The sequence below is a fragment of the Tiliqua scincoides genome, chromosome 5 (assembly GCF_035046505.1).
Source record: "Tiliqua scincoides isolate rTilSci1 chromosome 5, rTilSci1.hap2, whole genome shotgun sequence".
NCBI classification, from domain to species: Eukaryota; Metazoa; Chordata; class Lepidosauria; order Squamata; family Scincidae; genus Tiliqua; species Tiliqua scincoides.
Genome location: NC_089825.1, coordinates 121448001 through 121464427, shown reverse-complemented (window position 1 = coordinate 121464427; position 16427 = coordinate 121448001). Strand labels below are relative to the sequence as shown.

At 45.2% G+C, this 16427-nt stretch overlaps 1 protein-coding gene and 1 pseudogene across 1 annotated transcript; one reads left to right on the top strand and one right to left on the bottom strand.

Moving 5' to 3' along the window:
• Window positions 1-116: 116 nt before the first annotated feature.
• GRWD1 (glutamate rich WD repeat containing 1) lies at window positions 117-5795 on the bottom strand. Its single transcript, XM_066628182.1, has 7 exons — window positions 5576-5795; window positions 3694-3811; window positions 3412-3583; window positions 3109-3322; window positions 2852-2994; window positions 1119-1316; window positions 117-1019 (listed from the first exon to the last, which is right to left on the bottom strand). Exons 1-7 carry the CDS (start codon window positions 5793-5795, stop codon window positions 708-710), a joined length of 1377 nt encoding a protein of 458 aa, XP_066484279.1. The 3' UTR covers window positions 117-707.
• Window positions 2435-2554, top strand: LOC136654717 (5S ribosomal RNA; annotated as a pseudogene).
• Window positions 5796-16427: the final 10632 nt, after the last annotated feature.

Here is a 16427-nt window from a genome sequence, read left to right as displayed (position 1 = left end):
CTTCCATCCTGGGTCAGTGTATATAGCTGGTGATCTCCCTTTGATTTGGTAAACAGCAGCAAGAAAATTCTAACAGCAGTAGGGACTGAATATAGGATTTAACTTTTTTTCCAAAATAATTTATACAGCATTTAATAAAGCACATTGCAAACAGGACAAAGTTTTCCTGTTTCAAAGTAATTTCTTCTTTCTTGAAGTGGTTCAGGCAGGCAGAAGACTCTTTGTAAGGACAAACAGTTTCATATAGCATATAGGCTTTGGAAGAATTCATCTGGTCTGAAGCACTCCATACATTCTGAAGCACTAGCTGGTCTGTTTTGAACTGCACTTCTCTTTCTTCCCCCCCTCCCATCACAACAGAATATTACCAAGCCCTGTTTTTCAAATAGTTTTAACCTAGTAAGTGGAGAATAGAAAAGGAAATGGCCCAGTCAGACAACAAAGCAATCACACTTAGGCACAACCTAGAAGCAATGTTAAAATGAGCTGCTAGCTGTTGTGGGGCCTTTAAAAAACTAATTAGGAGGCTGGCAGCCTGTAAGTGAAGGATAGAAAAGGCAATGGCCTCATCAGGACTGTCAAGCTTAACCTAGAGTTTTATTGCAGAGCCTTCTAATCCAAAAGCAGAAAATAAGGAACCATCTGAGAAAGTTCTACCTTCACTGGGAGGTGGTGGCCATTTCAGAAACAGGCCTCTTGAAAGCCTATCAGACACTGATTGTCCGAAAGATGTTGAAGCCAGATAGGGCTGTGGTGATGAGGGTGCCTGGGCACTGCGGGTGCCAGTGCAATTCCTTAATGTCATTTTCTCCCTGGTGAACAAACAGCAGCTGAGGTGGGATGGAGGCCAAAGTCGGGTCCTCAGCCTCACCTTCCTCATCTCGTTCCACGGCCAAGTCCCACTGTGTCACTTGGTCATCAGCACCAGAGGCTGCAAATACGCCACTGTCTGTAGGGTGCCACTCCACAGAGGTGATAGGTGCCGTGTGTTGCTTGAAAGTGGCAACTGCAGACCCTTTCTGCAGAGAGGAAAGACAAAGCATGTTTGAAGGCCATTGCCGTGAGAGAACACAGGAAGAGAGAGAACAAACCTATGCAGCAAAGAACCATTATCTAACCTGGAACTGCCGCAAGTCCCAGATCCTTAGGGTGCCATCATCTCCGCCGCTGACGATGAAAGGCTCATTTCGGTTCCAGCTGATTACGTTGACATCTGTGTCATGCGCTCCACTGGCAGTCAGCATACAGGCCCGTCCTGGTGCTGCTCTTATATCCCAGATCCGGATAGAGGCATCTGCTGAGCAGGAAGCAAAAACCTGACCCAAGAAGATGGTTAAGGATGGTTCCACAAACGACAGCAGTAAGCCCAGCCAGCCCATTCCAGGAAACACCACTGCAGGTCCACCTAACTTTGACTCAAATCTGTTCTCTTGTTTATCAAACTTCTACAGGTCCATATAACACAGAGCCCATGTCCTGCCATTCTAAATAGATCAATGGTGGAGTGACAGCAACTTACATGAATTTAAAAGGTTGAAGACCACTGGACTAGAGCGCAACCAAGTAAAAGGGAAAACATCTGAGGTACCCCTTCAGATATCAGGAGACTGTGCCCCAGGTCTGCTCAGGTTCTTAGCAATTGTGTTAAAACAGCTTTCACTTGTGCCAGGCTTCATGGTTACTTTTCCCATTCTCTCTAATAAGATTATTTGGTTCTAGTGAACAGTGCAGGGAGAATGTTACAGGGGTGGGGAGTGGGTGGCAATGAGGATCCCAGGAGAGGTTGGGATCAACAGTGTGTCCCCAGTCTCTTATTTTATTTATTTGGGTCATGACATGAAAAATGTTGAAGACCACTCTCCTGCATATTAGAAATCTTGCTTCAGACAAATCATATTCTGGACTTAGAATAAGGTATGCACCTGTGCATCTTTATTCCCTTAGTAGAAACCTATTTACTATACGCATTTTTGTTTCAAGTCTTCACAAAATGTGGGATTTTGCCAACATCAAATATAGCTGTAAGAGGAAAGTTGTGGCCTAATTCTGTGCAGGGTTATGCTGACCTGAGCCCACCAATTTCAATTGGCACCTCACTGCACAGTATAGGGCACATCTTTACAAGGTGGCCCAAGAATGTGACTTGTAAAACAGCAGCTGGGTATAAACCTAGCATTGCAATACTTAATTTTATTAAAATTATTTGGCTCAACTGCGAAGGTGTTTTCAATTATTCTAAATCACTTGCCTGATTTGCTATTTCATAGTCTGGATTTGTGGATACCTTTTTAGAGGAAGTATTTTCCCTTTTGCATACAGAAGGAAGCACCTCTGCATGCATTATCTAAGAACAATTAATGAACGCTTTTTTCTTCAAAAGTACTGCTTTATTCCTAGACAAAATGTATGCAGTTTTAGGAGATCAATAAATTATACCGGCAGCAACTGTTACCCTGCACATGCCTGATCTCATCTGATCTTGGAAGCTAAGCAGGGTCAGGCCTGGTTAGTACTTGGATGGGAGACCGCCTGGGAATACCGGGTGCTGTAGGCTTATACCATAGTCTTTCGAGACTGAAGGTTGCCAACCAACCAAATTACACCTAAATTGACATATCAAACCTATAAAAGTTTACTCAGAAGTTAGTCTACTATATTCAGTGGGGCTTACTCGCAGCTAAGTATGTTTAAGATTTCAGCCCTAATTGGTTTATTTTTTAAAAAGGATTTTAGGGGTTGACAGCTCTAAATTAAACTTGTGGAAAAAAAGTTAAGTCCTTGCAAGCATCCTGTTTTTTCACAGCACATGGTTCTGTTCAATTTTGCAAACACCAAATTGCCTGCAACTCACGGTAGCTTCATTAGGGGACCACTGCAGGTCTTCTACCGATGCTGTGTGGGCTGCAAAAGGCCGCTGGTCTACAAACCATGAGCCATCCTCCTTGGGCGTCCACAGATGGATGTTTTTGTTACAATCACCAGTAAGAAGAGTGCCTGGAACAGACAACACAAAATGGCCCAAATATGAGCCCAGCAGTACTGGTTTCTGTACCTGTTTTCCCAGCTCTGCCAATGACTTTCCCATCGCACTCTGCCTTTGCCAATTACCTGGTTTCTTGGGGGACCAGTCCATAGCAAACCCCTCTGTCATATGCCCAGTGAATGAGAAGATTGGTTTGATTGTGGCCTGCTCTTCCCTCAAGAAAGTAGCCATGGCTTGAGAATCCGATACAGCTACTAGGGGGCGGCGTAGGTCATATATGTCCACCTGTCCCTTCTCAGACCAAGCAGCTGCCATCTGTGATCCACCCAGCTCTGTCACCTACCAAGAAAAGACACAAAGCATGAAAGTGGAGAGTGGGATGACAAGGAGCAAAAGAGCGAGGGTGCAGAAAGGAACATAGTTTATACCCGAACTCTGTTAATACCCCCATAATGGGGAATCATAGCCAGTTCTAACTGGGGTTTCTTCTCTTCTTCATCATCATCATCATCTTCGCTGTCAGTACTGCTCTCTGCTCCTGATGTATCCTTGCTGGCTTTTTGAGTCCCATACAGGTTATGCATCTTCATCACCATCAACCTGGGGAAAGGGAAAGAGAAGGATATTTATTAGAAGATGAATGCTTTTGCCAGCTTCAACATGAAATTTTTGCCAGCTTGCTGGAGGACAAGCCCATTGCAAATTCTCACCTGTTGGCCTGAGCAGTTTCAGCCTGGGTTCCAGCACAAAGGAAAAGGGTTAGGGGGTAGGAGGTTCGATTGTCACCAAGAGCATCTTGCAGGATGTCAAAGCTCAAACAAGGCGATCCTGGGGAGCAGGTGATAAGAAAAAGGGTAGCATCAGCATTCATCTCTGCCCCAGATCTTGGTTTCATAACCAGGGCAATCCTGTCTTCACCATTCCACATACAGTCATCTTCTCTCCTACACCTCGTTCACATTGTGTGATCATATGGTCTAGATCATTGGTTCTCAAACTTTTTAGCATAAGGACCCACTTTTAGAATGACAATCTGTTGGGGCCCACCAGAAGTTATGTCATTAACCTGGAAGTGATGTCATGGCCACAAGAGCATCATCAAGCAGTAATATTTTTTAACACCCCCATATGGCAAAATCAAATCAAGTTAAGTAAGTAAGTAAGTAAAATATTTACAATAAGTGTAAGATTAAAAATTATTTAAATTAAAGAGGAACCCTCCTAACCCTCCCAAGTAGTTGCTGATCTATTTTTTAAAAATTCCCCAAACATCCCAAAGGCTGCAATCTTATCCAGATTTACCCAGGAGTAAGCCCCCTTGACTATCCTTGCTAAAGACATATATATAGTAGCCTGTGAAAAGTACAGATCTGTAATATTTTCCCCAAATGCAGTCACATCCCATGGTTGCATCAAGTCTCATATATTATATGAAGTAAAATATATACATTGAAATCAATTGGGACCAATTGAAATCAATTGAAATCAATTGAAATGCTGATCATAGTTATCAAATTCAAGTTCTGTACTCACAACTGATTGATTAGAAACTTCACTTTGTTCAAAGAAATGCGAAGACAAAAACATTATACCAGTGTTTCTCAACCAATGGTACAGTTTCCACCAGCGGTACTTGAGGTGATGCCTGGTGGTACTCGTGGGATTCCTGGACTCCTGCCACCTGGCCAGGAATGTGACACAACCAACAATGGTAGGAGGCTCCATTTGGTGGGCAGAGCTCCAAAGTATGCTTTTACACACTCAAAAGAGTCCTCCTATCCACCCTGAGCCTCTTACTGGTATCTGTCATGTCACATCTGGCCTCCTGAACCAAAAGTAACTGGTGATGATGGCATCACCAGCTACTTCTGGTGATTCTTCCAATAGGTGAACCATGTGAAGTGGTACGTTGGAGGACAAACGTTGAGAAACACTGGATTATACAACATCTTCCTAGCATTTTGCTACTCTGCAACTTTAGGAGAGGGGCTAACAGGCATTAAGGGTACCCAGCCTGTTTCATAACAGCCTTGCTTGTGCTCCTGGTCACTTTTAAAAGTCCAATGCATCCTCTCTCTCCCCAATTTCCCATGGGGCACATCCCACCCTGTGTACCCTCCCAATCCTGCTCTCTCCAGTCTACCAACTCTCAGCAGGAGCCACACATCTAAGAACCCTAAATCAGTGTTTCGCAATGTTTGTCCTCCACCGTACCACTTCACATGGTCCACCCATTTGAAGCACTGCCGGACATAACTGGCGATGATGTCGTTGCCAGTTACTTTTGGGTTGGGAGGCCAGACATGATGTGACGAACACCAGTAATTGGCTCAGGGTGGACAGGCCAGGAGGGCTTCTCTGAGTGTGGAAAAGCATCCTCTGGATGCCATCCTCTGGATGCCAAGCCTCCTACTGCTGTCTGTTGCATCATGTTCCTGGTCTCGCTGCCAGCTGGCTGGTGTTCATGGGCACCTGTACCACTGGCTGAGACACACTGCCCTAACTGCTGCCCCAGTAGGAGCCCCCTGCGGCCCCCATGCACCACACAGCCCCCGCCCCCCCCACCTCAGCAGGCAGCAGTCCCTGGCTCACCTGTGCCTGCTCGGTGGTACAACCTGTAGGCGCCCTCGTCCATCACCAGTTCTTCCCCAGGCGCTGGGGGGGCCCCCTGCCCTGGCACATAAACCCCCCCATGGCCCTTCTTTGGGCCCTTCTCCTCCCCCCCCACATCCATCTCCTCCCCATCGCTGCTGCTGCTGCTGCTGCTGCTGGAGCCACTGCACGCCTCAATCCATGTGCTGTGGTCCTCCATCTTGAGTGAGGGTAGACGCTCCGCCTGCCTCCAGCCATCAGACCAATAGGCGAGTGAGTCACGTTCCGCCATCTTTGAAACGGGCACCAGGCCGGCTCTGCGGGCAGGCATACTCCGCTGCCATTTTGAGAGCCTATACCCCCGAGCGGCCGCCATTTTGGAAAAGGGCAAGGGGGCCGGCCATCTTTGCGAACGTCCGCAGAGAGGCCCTAGGAGGGCCTCAGAGCGGCCATTTTGAGTGTGGGCAGGTCAGATGATTTCCTCCCTCCACGCCCATCCTCGGCCTTGAGGCGCCATTTTGGAAAAGGGCAGGGGTGCGGTCGCCATGGCAACCGGGCATCTTTTTATGCTCCAGCCGCCCAGTTCCCCTCCAGACATTCCCTCCTCTGGTGGCTTCTCATCAGTGCTCCTTGGAAAGACACAAACCCTGCAGCGTCCCACAAGACCAGGCAGCTGAGGCTGCAGCCTGTCCCTGCTTTACCTGGGAGTAAGCCCCATTGACTACCATGCCTAGGACTGCACCCTGACTTAGTTCTCAGGCTTAGGATAGCCATAGCTGTAAAAAAAAAAAAAAAAGGTTCCACTGAGCATGTGCAGAGTGCACCACCACCACTGCTGGGCTGCACACACTTTTGAAAATTTATTACAATGAAAGAAAAAAGAACAAGAGGACACACAATAACACAAAAAGAAAATCAAACCAACAAATGTATAAAAAGTACTTCTAATAGTGTAGCAAAGTCAAAAATTCTAATTGGTTACAGCAGTGAGCACCGGGACCCACATTTTAGAATGAGAATCTCTCAGGACCCACCAGAAGTGATGTCATGACCAGAAGTGACATCACCAAGCAGGAAAATTGTTAACAATCCTAGGCTGCAATCCTAGCCACACTTACCCAGGAGTCCCATTGACCATCATTGTTAAAAGAATATACATGGTAGCTTGTTAAAAGTGCAATACAAAAAGTACAAAAGTAAAATTTCCCCAGATGCAGTCACGTACCACGGTGGCATCAAGTCTAATCTATGAAAAATGAAATATTGAAATGAATGGGGACCCACCTGAAACTGGCTCGTGACCCACATAGTGGGTCTCAACCCATAGTTTGAGAAACACTGGGTTACAGCTTTATATGTTAATAATCTAAGCTTCCACCAATATGTACATTATATCTCCAACAACCCTCCTTATCTTCTCATTATAGGTCCTGCAAGTACCACCTCAAGTACCACTGGTGGTATACGTACCACTGGTTGAAAAAGTGTTATTGTTATTTTGGATTAATGTTCTCTAGCTCTTATGCCCTCATACATTTGGAACTGAATGCAGAGTTTCCATGTCAAAGGAGTACTTTCTCATATACCCCAGAACCCCTCTTTTAAGAATTAATCCTGATCACTGTTGGAAAACAACAATAAACTCAGGTAAAAAGACATAATGCCTTTACATGACATGATGTAAAGATGTTATTCCTAGAATTCCACAACCTTCAGGCAAAACCTAATAAAAACAGTCAAAACCCACTTTATATCTCCTTTTGTGCAACATTCAGAGCCTCATAAACCTCTCTCCCCTTTTTCTGAACCAAAGGTACATCAGCTGAATTCCGGCAGGATGGAAGGATTATGGAGACATGCCTACAAAAGAAGGAACTGATGCATTTCCCATGTAAGTGACACTGAAGCAGTTCACTGGAAGCATGTGTGTGTGTGTGTATGTGTGTGTGTATAGATAGATAGATAGATAGATAGATAGATAGATAGATAGATAGATAGATAGATAGATAGATAGATAGATAGATCTTATAAGATTTTATATACAGTAGTATCCTTTGATATAAGAGATTTATCCAAATCCCAAACAAGATTTGTCAACAGTCAGTCAACAAAACCTTTATTAGGCATAAACATTTGATGGGTGAAGACTCTGTACAAAAACCGTAGAGAGAATCGAAACCTAAGCAGTACACAAATATATGTATATGTGCACACCTACGTGTACACACAGATACAAACATACATTACATTTTACATACACACATGAATTATTTAAAAGACAGAAAACAGTTACCCTACAGATATTGCCAAGATGTAATCTACTCAGTGATTGCTTGGTACAGAAAGTTTGGCTCCATTCAGATTTGAACAAGACTCTAGGTAAGAAGTAAGGGTTGCCAACTCCTGAAACCATGTTGGTGCCTGGACATGGAAGCTGAAGCTATCCAGCAGTGGGGGTAAGGGACTGGAGTCTAATGTTTTCTGTCTCTTGTGCTTGTGGACAGAGGGTCTGTGCCTTTTGTGTATCAAAGGGTGAAATTCAACAATTTTCCCCACAAGGCTGTGCAGTGATGAGGAAAGCTGCACTGCTGAATTTTTGCATATAAATCCACTACTCAAGGCAGTTTTTATCAGGAGAAAGGGAGGTGGCAACCCTGCTATCCACCTTTATTAATTGTAATTGAATGTGTATGCAGTTAGTTCAAAACAAAAACAGGGAGCTAATAGCAATAGGGCTACCTCCACCATAACTGAACTCAGGTCTTCTTGGGTGTAGATAGCTTTTGGGTGATGATTGCTGAATGGGATTTACCAAGTGAACTTGGGTTACCAAGTGTCAGCTCTGAGAACCTGCTTATCCCTTAAAATTACATGCCTGTGCAAAAATTCAACAGGTGGCAACTAGCCAACAGACAAACAGGCCCTCTCACTGCTCAGCTAGAGTTGCTGACTGATTGGGGAAAGAAACAGGTCTGCCAGACCTGTCCTGGTATTTTGATGTACAGAAATATCTATTTTAAAACATCTTCTTCCACACATTTCTCTAAAACTAGCTCAAAGCAACTTACAATCTTCAAAAAAAACAAAGCAATATATGATAGAAGTACTGTAAAATTAAGTCAAAACAAACAAAACAGCTATTTACTAACATGCTAAGAAGTGTTCTTTGTGCTTATGTGACTATCCACCATCCAAGGATTGACAGGTGCATAAAAAATGACAACCAGACAATTGAGAACATGGCTGGAATGGTGGTACGAGTAGAACAAAGCACTGCATGAACCAATACCTAAAAAACATCCAAGGTAAAGTTGATAGAGGGCCTGGCAGTGGTTAAAGAAAGAAACTCTGAAGAAGGAAGCCAGATTCTTGCAGCACAAGAGTAGCCACTTCACACAACTGCAGTCAAGACCTGGACTGAAAAATCATTTAATGACAGCAAGTGCTGATTGTACAAAGAAGCAAACACCACATGATCTCTGGCTGTAAGAACCTCTCACAGACAGATTATTTAGAGAGAGAGATTAAAGTCACAGCAATGGTGCATTGGAACCTCCGCAAAAAGTATAATATTCCTGTGTTCAAAAATTGGTGAGACTACGTACAAAGCTAATGCTAATGAAAATGAACAAGTGAACATTCTGTGGGATTTTTGCATTCAAACATACACCTAGCCCACAACACCCCAGACTTGACAGCTGTGGAAAAGAAGCAGGTCTGGATAGTAGATGTGGGAATACCTGGAGATGCAAGAATTTAAGAGAAAGAACAGGAAAAGTTCACATAAAGATTTGCAAATTGAAGTTGAACACCTATGGCAGAAGAAGGCTAAAATTATATCAATCACTGCCTAGACTGCCTAGGCAGTTGGTGCTCCAGGTGCCGTCCCAAAAGACTTTGAAAAACATCTGAACATCCTGAGTATAATGAAAATGTTACACACAAACTACAGAAAGCAGTCTTAGGGCCCAGTCCTATTCAATTTTCCAGCACTGGTGCAACTGCAATGCAGCCCTGAAGTAAGGGAACAAATGTTCCCATACCTTGAGGAGGCCTCTGTGACTGACCCCCTCCAAAGGATGCAGGGCATGCCCCATTGACACAGCAGCACTGGCACTGGAAAATTGGATAGGATTGGGCCCTTAGTTGGGACACATATTACAAGAATATGTGTGAATATTTGAAGTTCTTGGGAATGATTCAACAGGCCAAATCCAGCCACCAACATCTGGCAGGCTGTGCATATTTTTCATCATTATCGTCATCATCATCATAAATGTCAGCCCCACCCTTTTCTTATGGAGGGACTCAAGAGGACTTACATAACCAATTAAAAATGCAAGCAATACAAAAATAGAATAAAAAACAAACAGCAACAAATGAAACAAAATGATGAGGAGAGTGAAGTGATTTCAGGAAGCACTTGTTTCAACCACCAGTGAAATATCAACAAAGAGGAAAATTTGCACATCAGAGAGCAGAGAATTCCATTTTTGGGGGGCTGCTACTGAGAAGACCCTGTTGTGTGTTAATATCAATTGAACCTCAATGGGCAGCAGGACATGCAAGAGAGCTTCCTTTCCAGATATTAATGGGTAAGTTTATATGGAGGAATGCAGTTCTTCAGGTACCTTCACCCTACGTTATCTTGGGCGCTAAAGGTAATAACTAGCATCTTGAATTGTGCCAGAAATGAATGGATAACCTATGCAGCTGAGACAACAATGGTGAGAAAGGATCAAATCATCTCATGCTGTTCAACACCTGAGCAGCAGCATTTTGTACCAGCTGAAGTTTCAAAAGACTCTTCAAGGACATCCCCACGTAGCACAAATTAAATTGTGAAGTGACTAAGACTTGGGTCACTGTGGCCTGCTCAGCCTAAGTCAGAAATAGGCACAGTTGGTGCACCAGATGAAATGGGCCACAGTCAGACACAGCCTGGACACCACAGCCTGGACACCCAGGAGTGTCCAAATCCAGGAACATTCTGAAACTGTGAAACTGTTCCTTCAAGGAGAGTGCAGCCCCATTCAGAACAGGCTGACATACAGACACTGAGGCTGCAATCCTAACCCCACTTTCCTGAGAGTAAGCCCCATTGAACAAAATAAGACTTACTTCTGAGTAGATCTGGTTAGGATTGTCAATGGACATCCTGACCAGGAAGACCAGATTTGATGGATTTTATTGCAGTGTGTTTGCTGATATCCAGTCTTTCACTGGCTTTAGACACTAGTTCAGGACCTACACAGTTTTCTCAGATGGGGAAGGCAAAAATGTATACAAATAGGTGTCTACAGCATACTGATGGCATCTCACACCATACCCCCAGATGACCTCCCCCAGCGGTGTCATGTAGATGTTAAACGGCATGTGGGACAGAATAGAGTCTTGAGGGATACAATAAGCCAGAGGTCATGACATTGTGCATGAGTCCCCCAACACCACGTCCTGGAGCCTTCCCTCCAGGAAGGACTGTAGCCACTATAACACAGTGCCCTCTAGCCCTATCCCAGCCAGGTACTCCAGAAGGATACTATAATTGATGGTATTGAATGTTACCAAAAATTCCAGGGACACACTCTGATCATCAATTCCCCATAGTGATCATCCACCATCTTTTGGTCCCAAACCTAGTTCAGATGCCAGACTGAAGAAGATCCAGGTAATCAGTTTCTTCCAAGAATCCTTGGAACTGGTTCACCACTACATACTTAAGCTCCCTGCCCAGGAAGATTTCCCATGGAAGATTAGAGACCCAATTGTAATTGAACATGGTGGGATCAGGGAGGACTTATTTGACAGTGAATGCACAACTTCCATTTTTAGATAGGATGGAACTGCATCTGTGAAGCATTAATTACATTCCCCCCCCCATCCATTGGCCAGCCAACACCTTGCAGTATTCATCAGCAAGGCTACATGTAGACAACCCCACCCTTCCAAGGATCCTGTCCACATCCTCAGGCTGAACTAGTCAAAAAGAATTCATAACCACAGAATATACAAACACCATTGCAGAGTCCAAGTCTTGGCAACTGCAAGCAATTTCATTCACAAAGAGCTTTGCAAACTGATCTCAGCAGGCAGCTGAAGTGTCTTCTGCTGAAGAGACTTCAACATTTCCAACCTACATCTCCCAATCCTAGCACACACACACACACACACACATGTTTTGCACTATGGATCCCTCTTGGCCAATTATTCATGTCACAGAACCTTGTACTGTCTTTGCCTCTTGCACAGTGCTCTTGCCCTCCCTGCTTTTGTCCCAGGGATCACAACCATTTCTGTTTCTTACGATTCCCAGCCCTGCAGGCTGCCATCCATCCTCAGCAGGATCATAAATTGCTAACAAGCATGTCCTGAAGCCTGCCGGCTGCTGAGGCTCAGCCAGAAACTTGCTGTGTGCAGTCGAGCGGGAGGGTCACATCCCACAATGTGACAAGGCAGGAAGTGCACAGGCAGGTTCTGATGACAGGGAGCTGAAGCTAACTGCTGGCAGCAGTGACAATGGAACTCAGCCAGCACAGTGGTGGTGGTAGTTTAGAAATAATATCCAGAGAGAAAGGAGTAGTTGGAAGGTGTCAGTAGGAGGCATTGCTGGGTAGGCAACATGGGGCATTGCTACTTTGTTGGCATCCTTCAGTCTCGGAAGACTATGGTATCGCGCTCTGAATAGTGTTCTGGAACAATGTCCTCTCCAGTGCACGAAGCCTGGGTAAAGTAGATATGGAGGGTAGACTGTTACCCATGCTGCAAATCCCCCCTCTCCACATTGCTGAAATGGTCCAATGGAAAGGCAGAAGCCATTACGATTGGTTCCAGCTGCATTGCAGGAGTTGCCAGAACATGACTGTGTTCAGCCATGAACTGCCTCAGGGACTCTGGCTCCAGATTTTGCCTCGAGGTTGACTCCTGAAGCCTTTTCCATAACTGGATGTAGCCACAAGGCAGTGGAGGTTTGGGATCAGAGTTTTCCTTCTCTCAGATGAGCTGCTTTCCCAGGCTAACGATTCCCATCTACCCGGTGGCTGTTTAGTCGCCTCTTACGACAAGTACAGCCAAACTGATAAAGTAGCCAAATGCTACTTTAAACTAAAGCAAATGTAGCAAAAGCTTCTTTGTTTCTGAAGGAAAACAGATCTTGTTAGGCCACGGCAGATTTGGGGTGCCACAAAAGCGCAACAAACTGGAAACTGTTTGGTTTTGTTATATATTTACTGTCATGATGTGAAGCGGAGTGCCTTTTCTGTCTCAAGCTCTCTTGGGCTATCTTTGAGAGCAGGGGTGATGCAGGTTTTTTGGCAGCGGAGGGGGGCACATTGCCAAATGTTGATAACGGAATTTTGGAACTCATGCCACCTTTTTCCATTTTCTCTGGCAGAGCTCTGGTGCCTTAAACAGCTGCATGTCAGCTAGAAATTGAATAGAAATTGAATAGGTGGGACTTTTCCCAGCTTGGATGCCATGATAGGGAATGGTTTACATGCTGAATTCTGTCTGCCACACAGAAGAAGTCACAGAAGCCGTGTCAGACAAAGACAGTAGCTTTAACTGTAGCTGGTAAACCAGATAGGTGTAATGGTTAGAGCAGGGGTGTCAAACTCATTTCATACGGAGGGCCGAATGGCATTCATGATGCCTGCTGAGGGCCGGAAGTGATGTCATTAGGTAGGAAGTATTGCCCTTAAACAGGTCATAACCAAAAATAAGCACTTTTTCTCACTTAGGAATTCATTAGCTGCAAATGACAGAAGAGAAAACATGCAAATCTTTATCATATTTCAAGATATGGGAGAGCCCAATTTTTGTGTGGGCTGCCCTTTCAGCAGTAACACCTCAGCACTGCTCAGCAGCTGAGAGCCTGAGGCAGGGCCTAGGAGAGGGGGGTAAAGGGGGTAATTTGTACCCGGGCCCAGGGTAAAAAGGAGGGCCCAGGATTCAAAGGAGGGGGGCCCAGAAATTTCCTGAGATCTTACGTTTTCTTTTCTACTCAGACTTGTTGCCCGCAAGGGATGCTAGGGACACTACCATGACTGGGGATGCTGGGGACACTACTGATGCCACATGGATTGGTAGACCTGGGCCCCAAAGACTTTTCCAGCTGTCTCTACTCTCCCCCCACCCTATTTCACTCCTTCCTAGCCCTATTTTGATCACCTGTCACCACCCTCCCCTGCTCTTTCACCCCTCTCCCTTTGCAAAGGGGCCCAAAAGAAACTTTGTACCCCCGATAAACTTCCTCTCAGAGACCCTGGCCCGATAAAAAGCTTCCGCGGGCCACGTCCGGCCCCCCAGCCTTATGTTTGACACCCCTGGGTTAGAGTGTGGACTGGGAAGACAAGAAGAGCCCAATTCTGAGCTCTTTGGTACTGGCAATACAAGCATACCGCCAGCGCTGGGTGTCGTACACATGTCATAAAGCACATGTAGGGACCGCCACTTAATCACAGACTCACAGGATGACCTTCAGAAAGATGTGCAGAGTAGGCAGAAAGCCAAGCCTACTCTGTAGAATCTATACACATTTGTAGAATTTATAGAATTTATCTACAGTGTAGATAAAGTGGGTGGACTAAGTCTGCTTTTGCAATTCTTTGGAGGAAGAGTGTGAATGGATTACTCATTGCTTTGCCTTAGGGTAAGGCGCTGTGTGCACGCATGTATGTAAGTGTACATGTGTGAAAATGTGCCTGTGTTTGTGCATGTGCTAATTAACTGTAACTGAAGTTGGATGCATCTGGCCTGTTACTGATGATGCAGGTTAGTCTTGGGGGGGAGACACACCTGTTACTCCTTGGCAAGAAGCCACCCGGCTTGCTTAAGACCTGCACTAATATTTTAGTGAATGGTTTGTCTTCCATTTTGGGTTCTCCCCTGCCTTCCACACATCACACTCAATTTTATCTTATTTATAACATCTGTGACACTTTTCAGTTCCTGTCAGGATTTGCAATTGTGGTCATTTAACAACAACCCTGTGAAGCAAAGTTGTTAGGCTGAGAGACAACATTTTGCTCCAGGTCACACAGCAAAATTCCTGGCAGAGTGTGGAGTTGAAATGGTACCTCATACCCAAGGCTCTGCTTAGACAATAATTCCTAAACAGCAATGGGGTGACTTTCCTCTTCAAGCTGCCCTGGAACGGGATCCGTTCCATCACTGTACAAATGTGACAGGCTCCTCTGATGCTCTGGGCCTTGGTTCAGCCTTCCATTTCCCAAAACCAGCACAAGGGGAATGCCACCTGCTCCTCCACGGGCATCCAGTGTGTGACCCCAAGGTTATAAGCAAGCTTTTTTTCAGGATTTGACCAACTATGGTGCTGTTCAAGGGGAATTACAGCAGTGGCTGCCTCAGATCCAGAGCTCTTTGAAGTGTATGAGCATTAGAAAAAGAATAGATATTTCTGTAGAGTTGGTATCCAAAAGCCAACGGCTTTCCTTCTGTGTCCCACTTAATGAGAGCATGAGACTTTATGTCTCATTAAATGAATGAAGAATTTTATTTAGGAAACCCAAATATACATGTAGTTACTAAACTATGCTGGTGCACCAGTAATTACTTCCCTATAGGACTAATCTGTGTATGTGTGTGGTGGGGAGGGGTGACTGAATTCATCACTGACAATAAAGTAAAAAGATTTATCCTTTCTCACACCAACAAGTATTTGCCAGTTATCTTAGTCCTGGGGAGTTTAGAGCCTGTAGTATACAGTACTGATAGCCCAGTCTTGTTCTCCCGCCCACTGTGCCACCACCGTTGCAGCAACACCAAAATGGCTACCACTGCATCCTTGGGGGGGAGGGGCGGTAGCTGCGAAGTTCTCCTCTGCATAAGGGAAAAATTTTTTCTCTTACCAGAAGTATGTCTGACAAGCACGGAGAGATTTGCTTCAATCTGCACTAGGGAATTTTCTAGAGTGGATACAAGCTGTGAGATTTGTTCCTGGAAGGGGGCTAGAATTCGGCCACTGCTGACAAATCTGCCCCCTTCCCAGATTCTATCCATCCACCTCCCACCCATCTCGCACCCCCCCTCCCCCTACTGCTGCCTCATTGTTGATCAATGAGAATTGATTGTTCTTGATCAACGTTATCACTATAATCAGAATGATAAATCAGAGCCATTTCTTCTATACTAACAGAACTGCATCTTTTCAGGCAGACAATAGACCATTTTTTGTTACCTGGGGTCCTGAAAGGGCAAGAATGTTTCCACTCAGCATCTTGCTCAGTAGATGATTATAGCTATCTCGCTAGCATAGTTGACTAAAAAGGATCCACCCGAACTCCTTGAGAGCACACTCTATCAGGGCAGTTTCATTCTCTGCTGCAAACTTGAGAGGTATCCCTCTCCCAGGACTCAGCAGAGCAGCAACGTGGTTCTTCTATACCACTGACCTTCATCAAGCACTGTGCCCTGGACATGAGGCTGATAGCTGATGCCTCATTTGGGCATGCTGTTCCGTGGAACATCTTCTCCCGATCAATCTGCACCCGCCTGCAGGTAAAGGGAAAGATAGCTACTCTCTGCTATAGGAGACTGTGCAGAGACCTCAAAGGAAGAGGACGGGTTGCTTACCAGTAACTGTGATTCTTCAAGTGGTCTTCCATGTACACAGACACACAATCCACATGAGCTTGCCCACTGCAGGCCCTACTGCTGGAGCTCTGTTCAAAGGATACAATTTGAACTCAGAAGGTAGTCCTCAAATGAACTGGGGAATAGGGCATTCTGCTCACGCATGAGGCACACAGTTGTCCACGGTTTCCTCACTCGTGCAGGGGCAGAGCGCCTGACTAAGCTCTGGAAGCTTCTGAGATCAGCCCTGCACAGGCACAGA

What these genes read in the sequence shown, in the direction of transcription:
- GRWD1 (XM_066628182.1), bottom strand. Translation starts at nt 5,795, where the DNA reads ATGGAGGACCACAGCACATGGATTGAGGCGTGCAGTGGCTCCAGCAGC. An exon ending in GTACCACCGAGCAGGCACAG is followed by an intron (nt 3,812 to 5,575) that starts GTGAGCCAGGGA and finishes CCTGCTCCCCAG; the next exon opens with GATCGCCTTGTTTGAGCTTT. An exon ending in GGTCCCCTAATGAAGCTACC is followed by an intron (nt 1,317 to 2,851) that starts GTGAGTTGCAGG and finishes TTCTTGGGTCAG; the next exon opens with GTTTTTGCTTCCTGCTCAGC.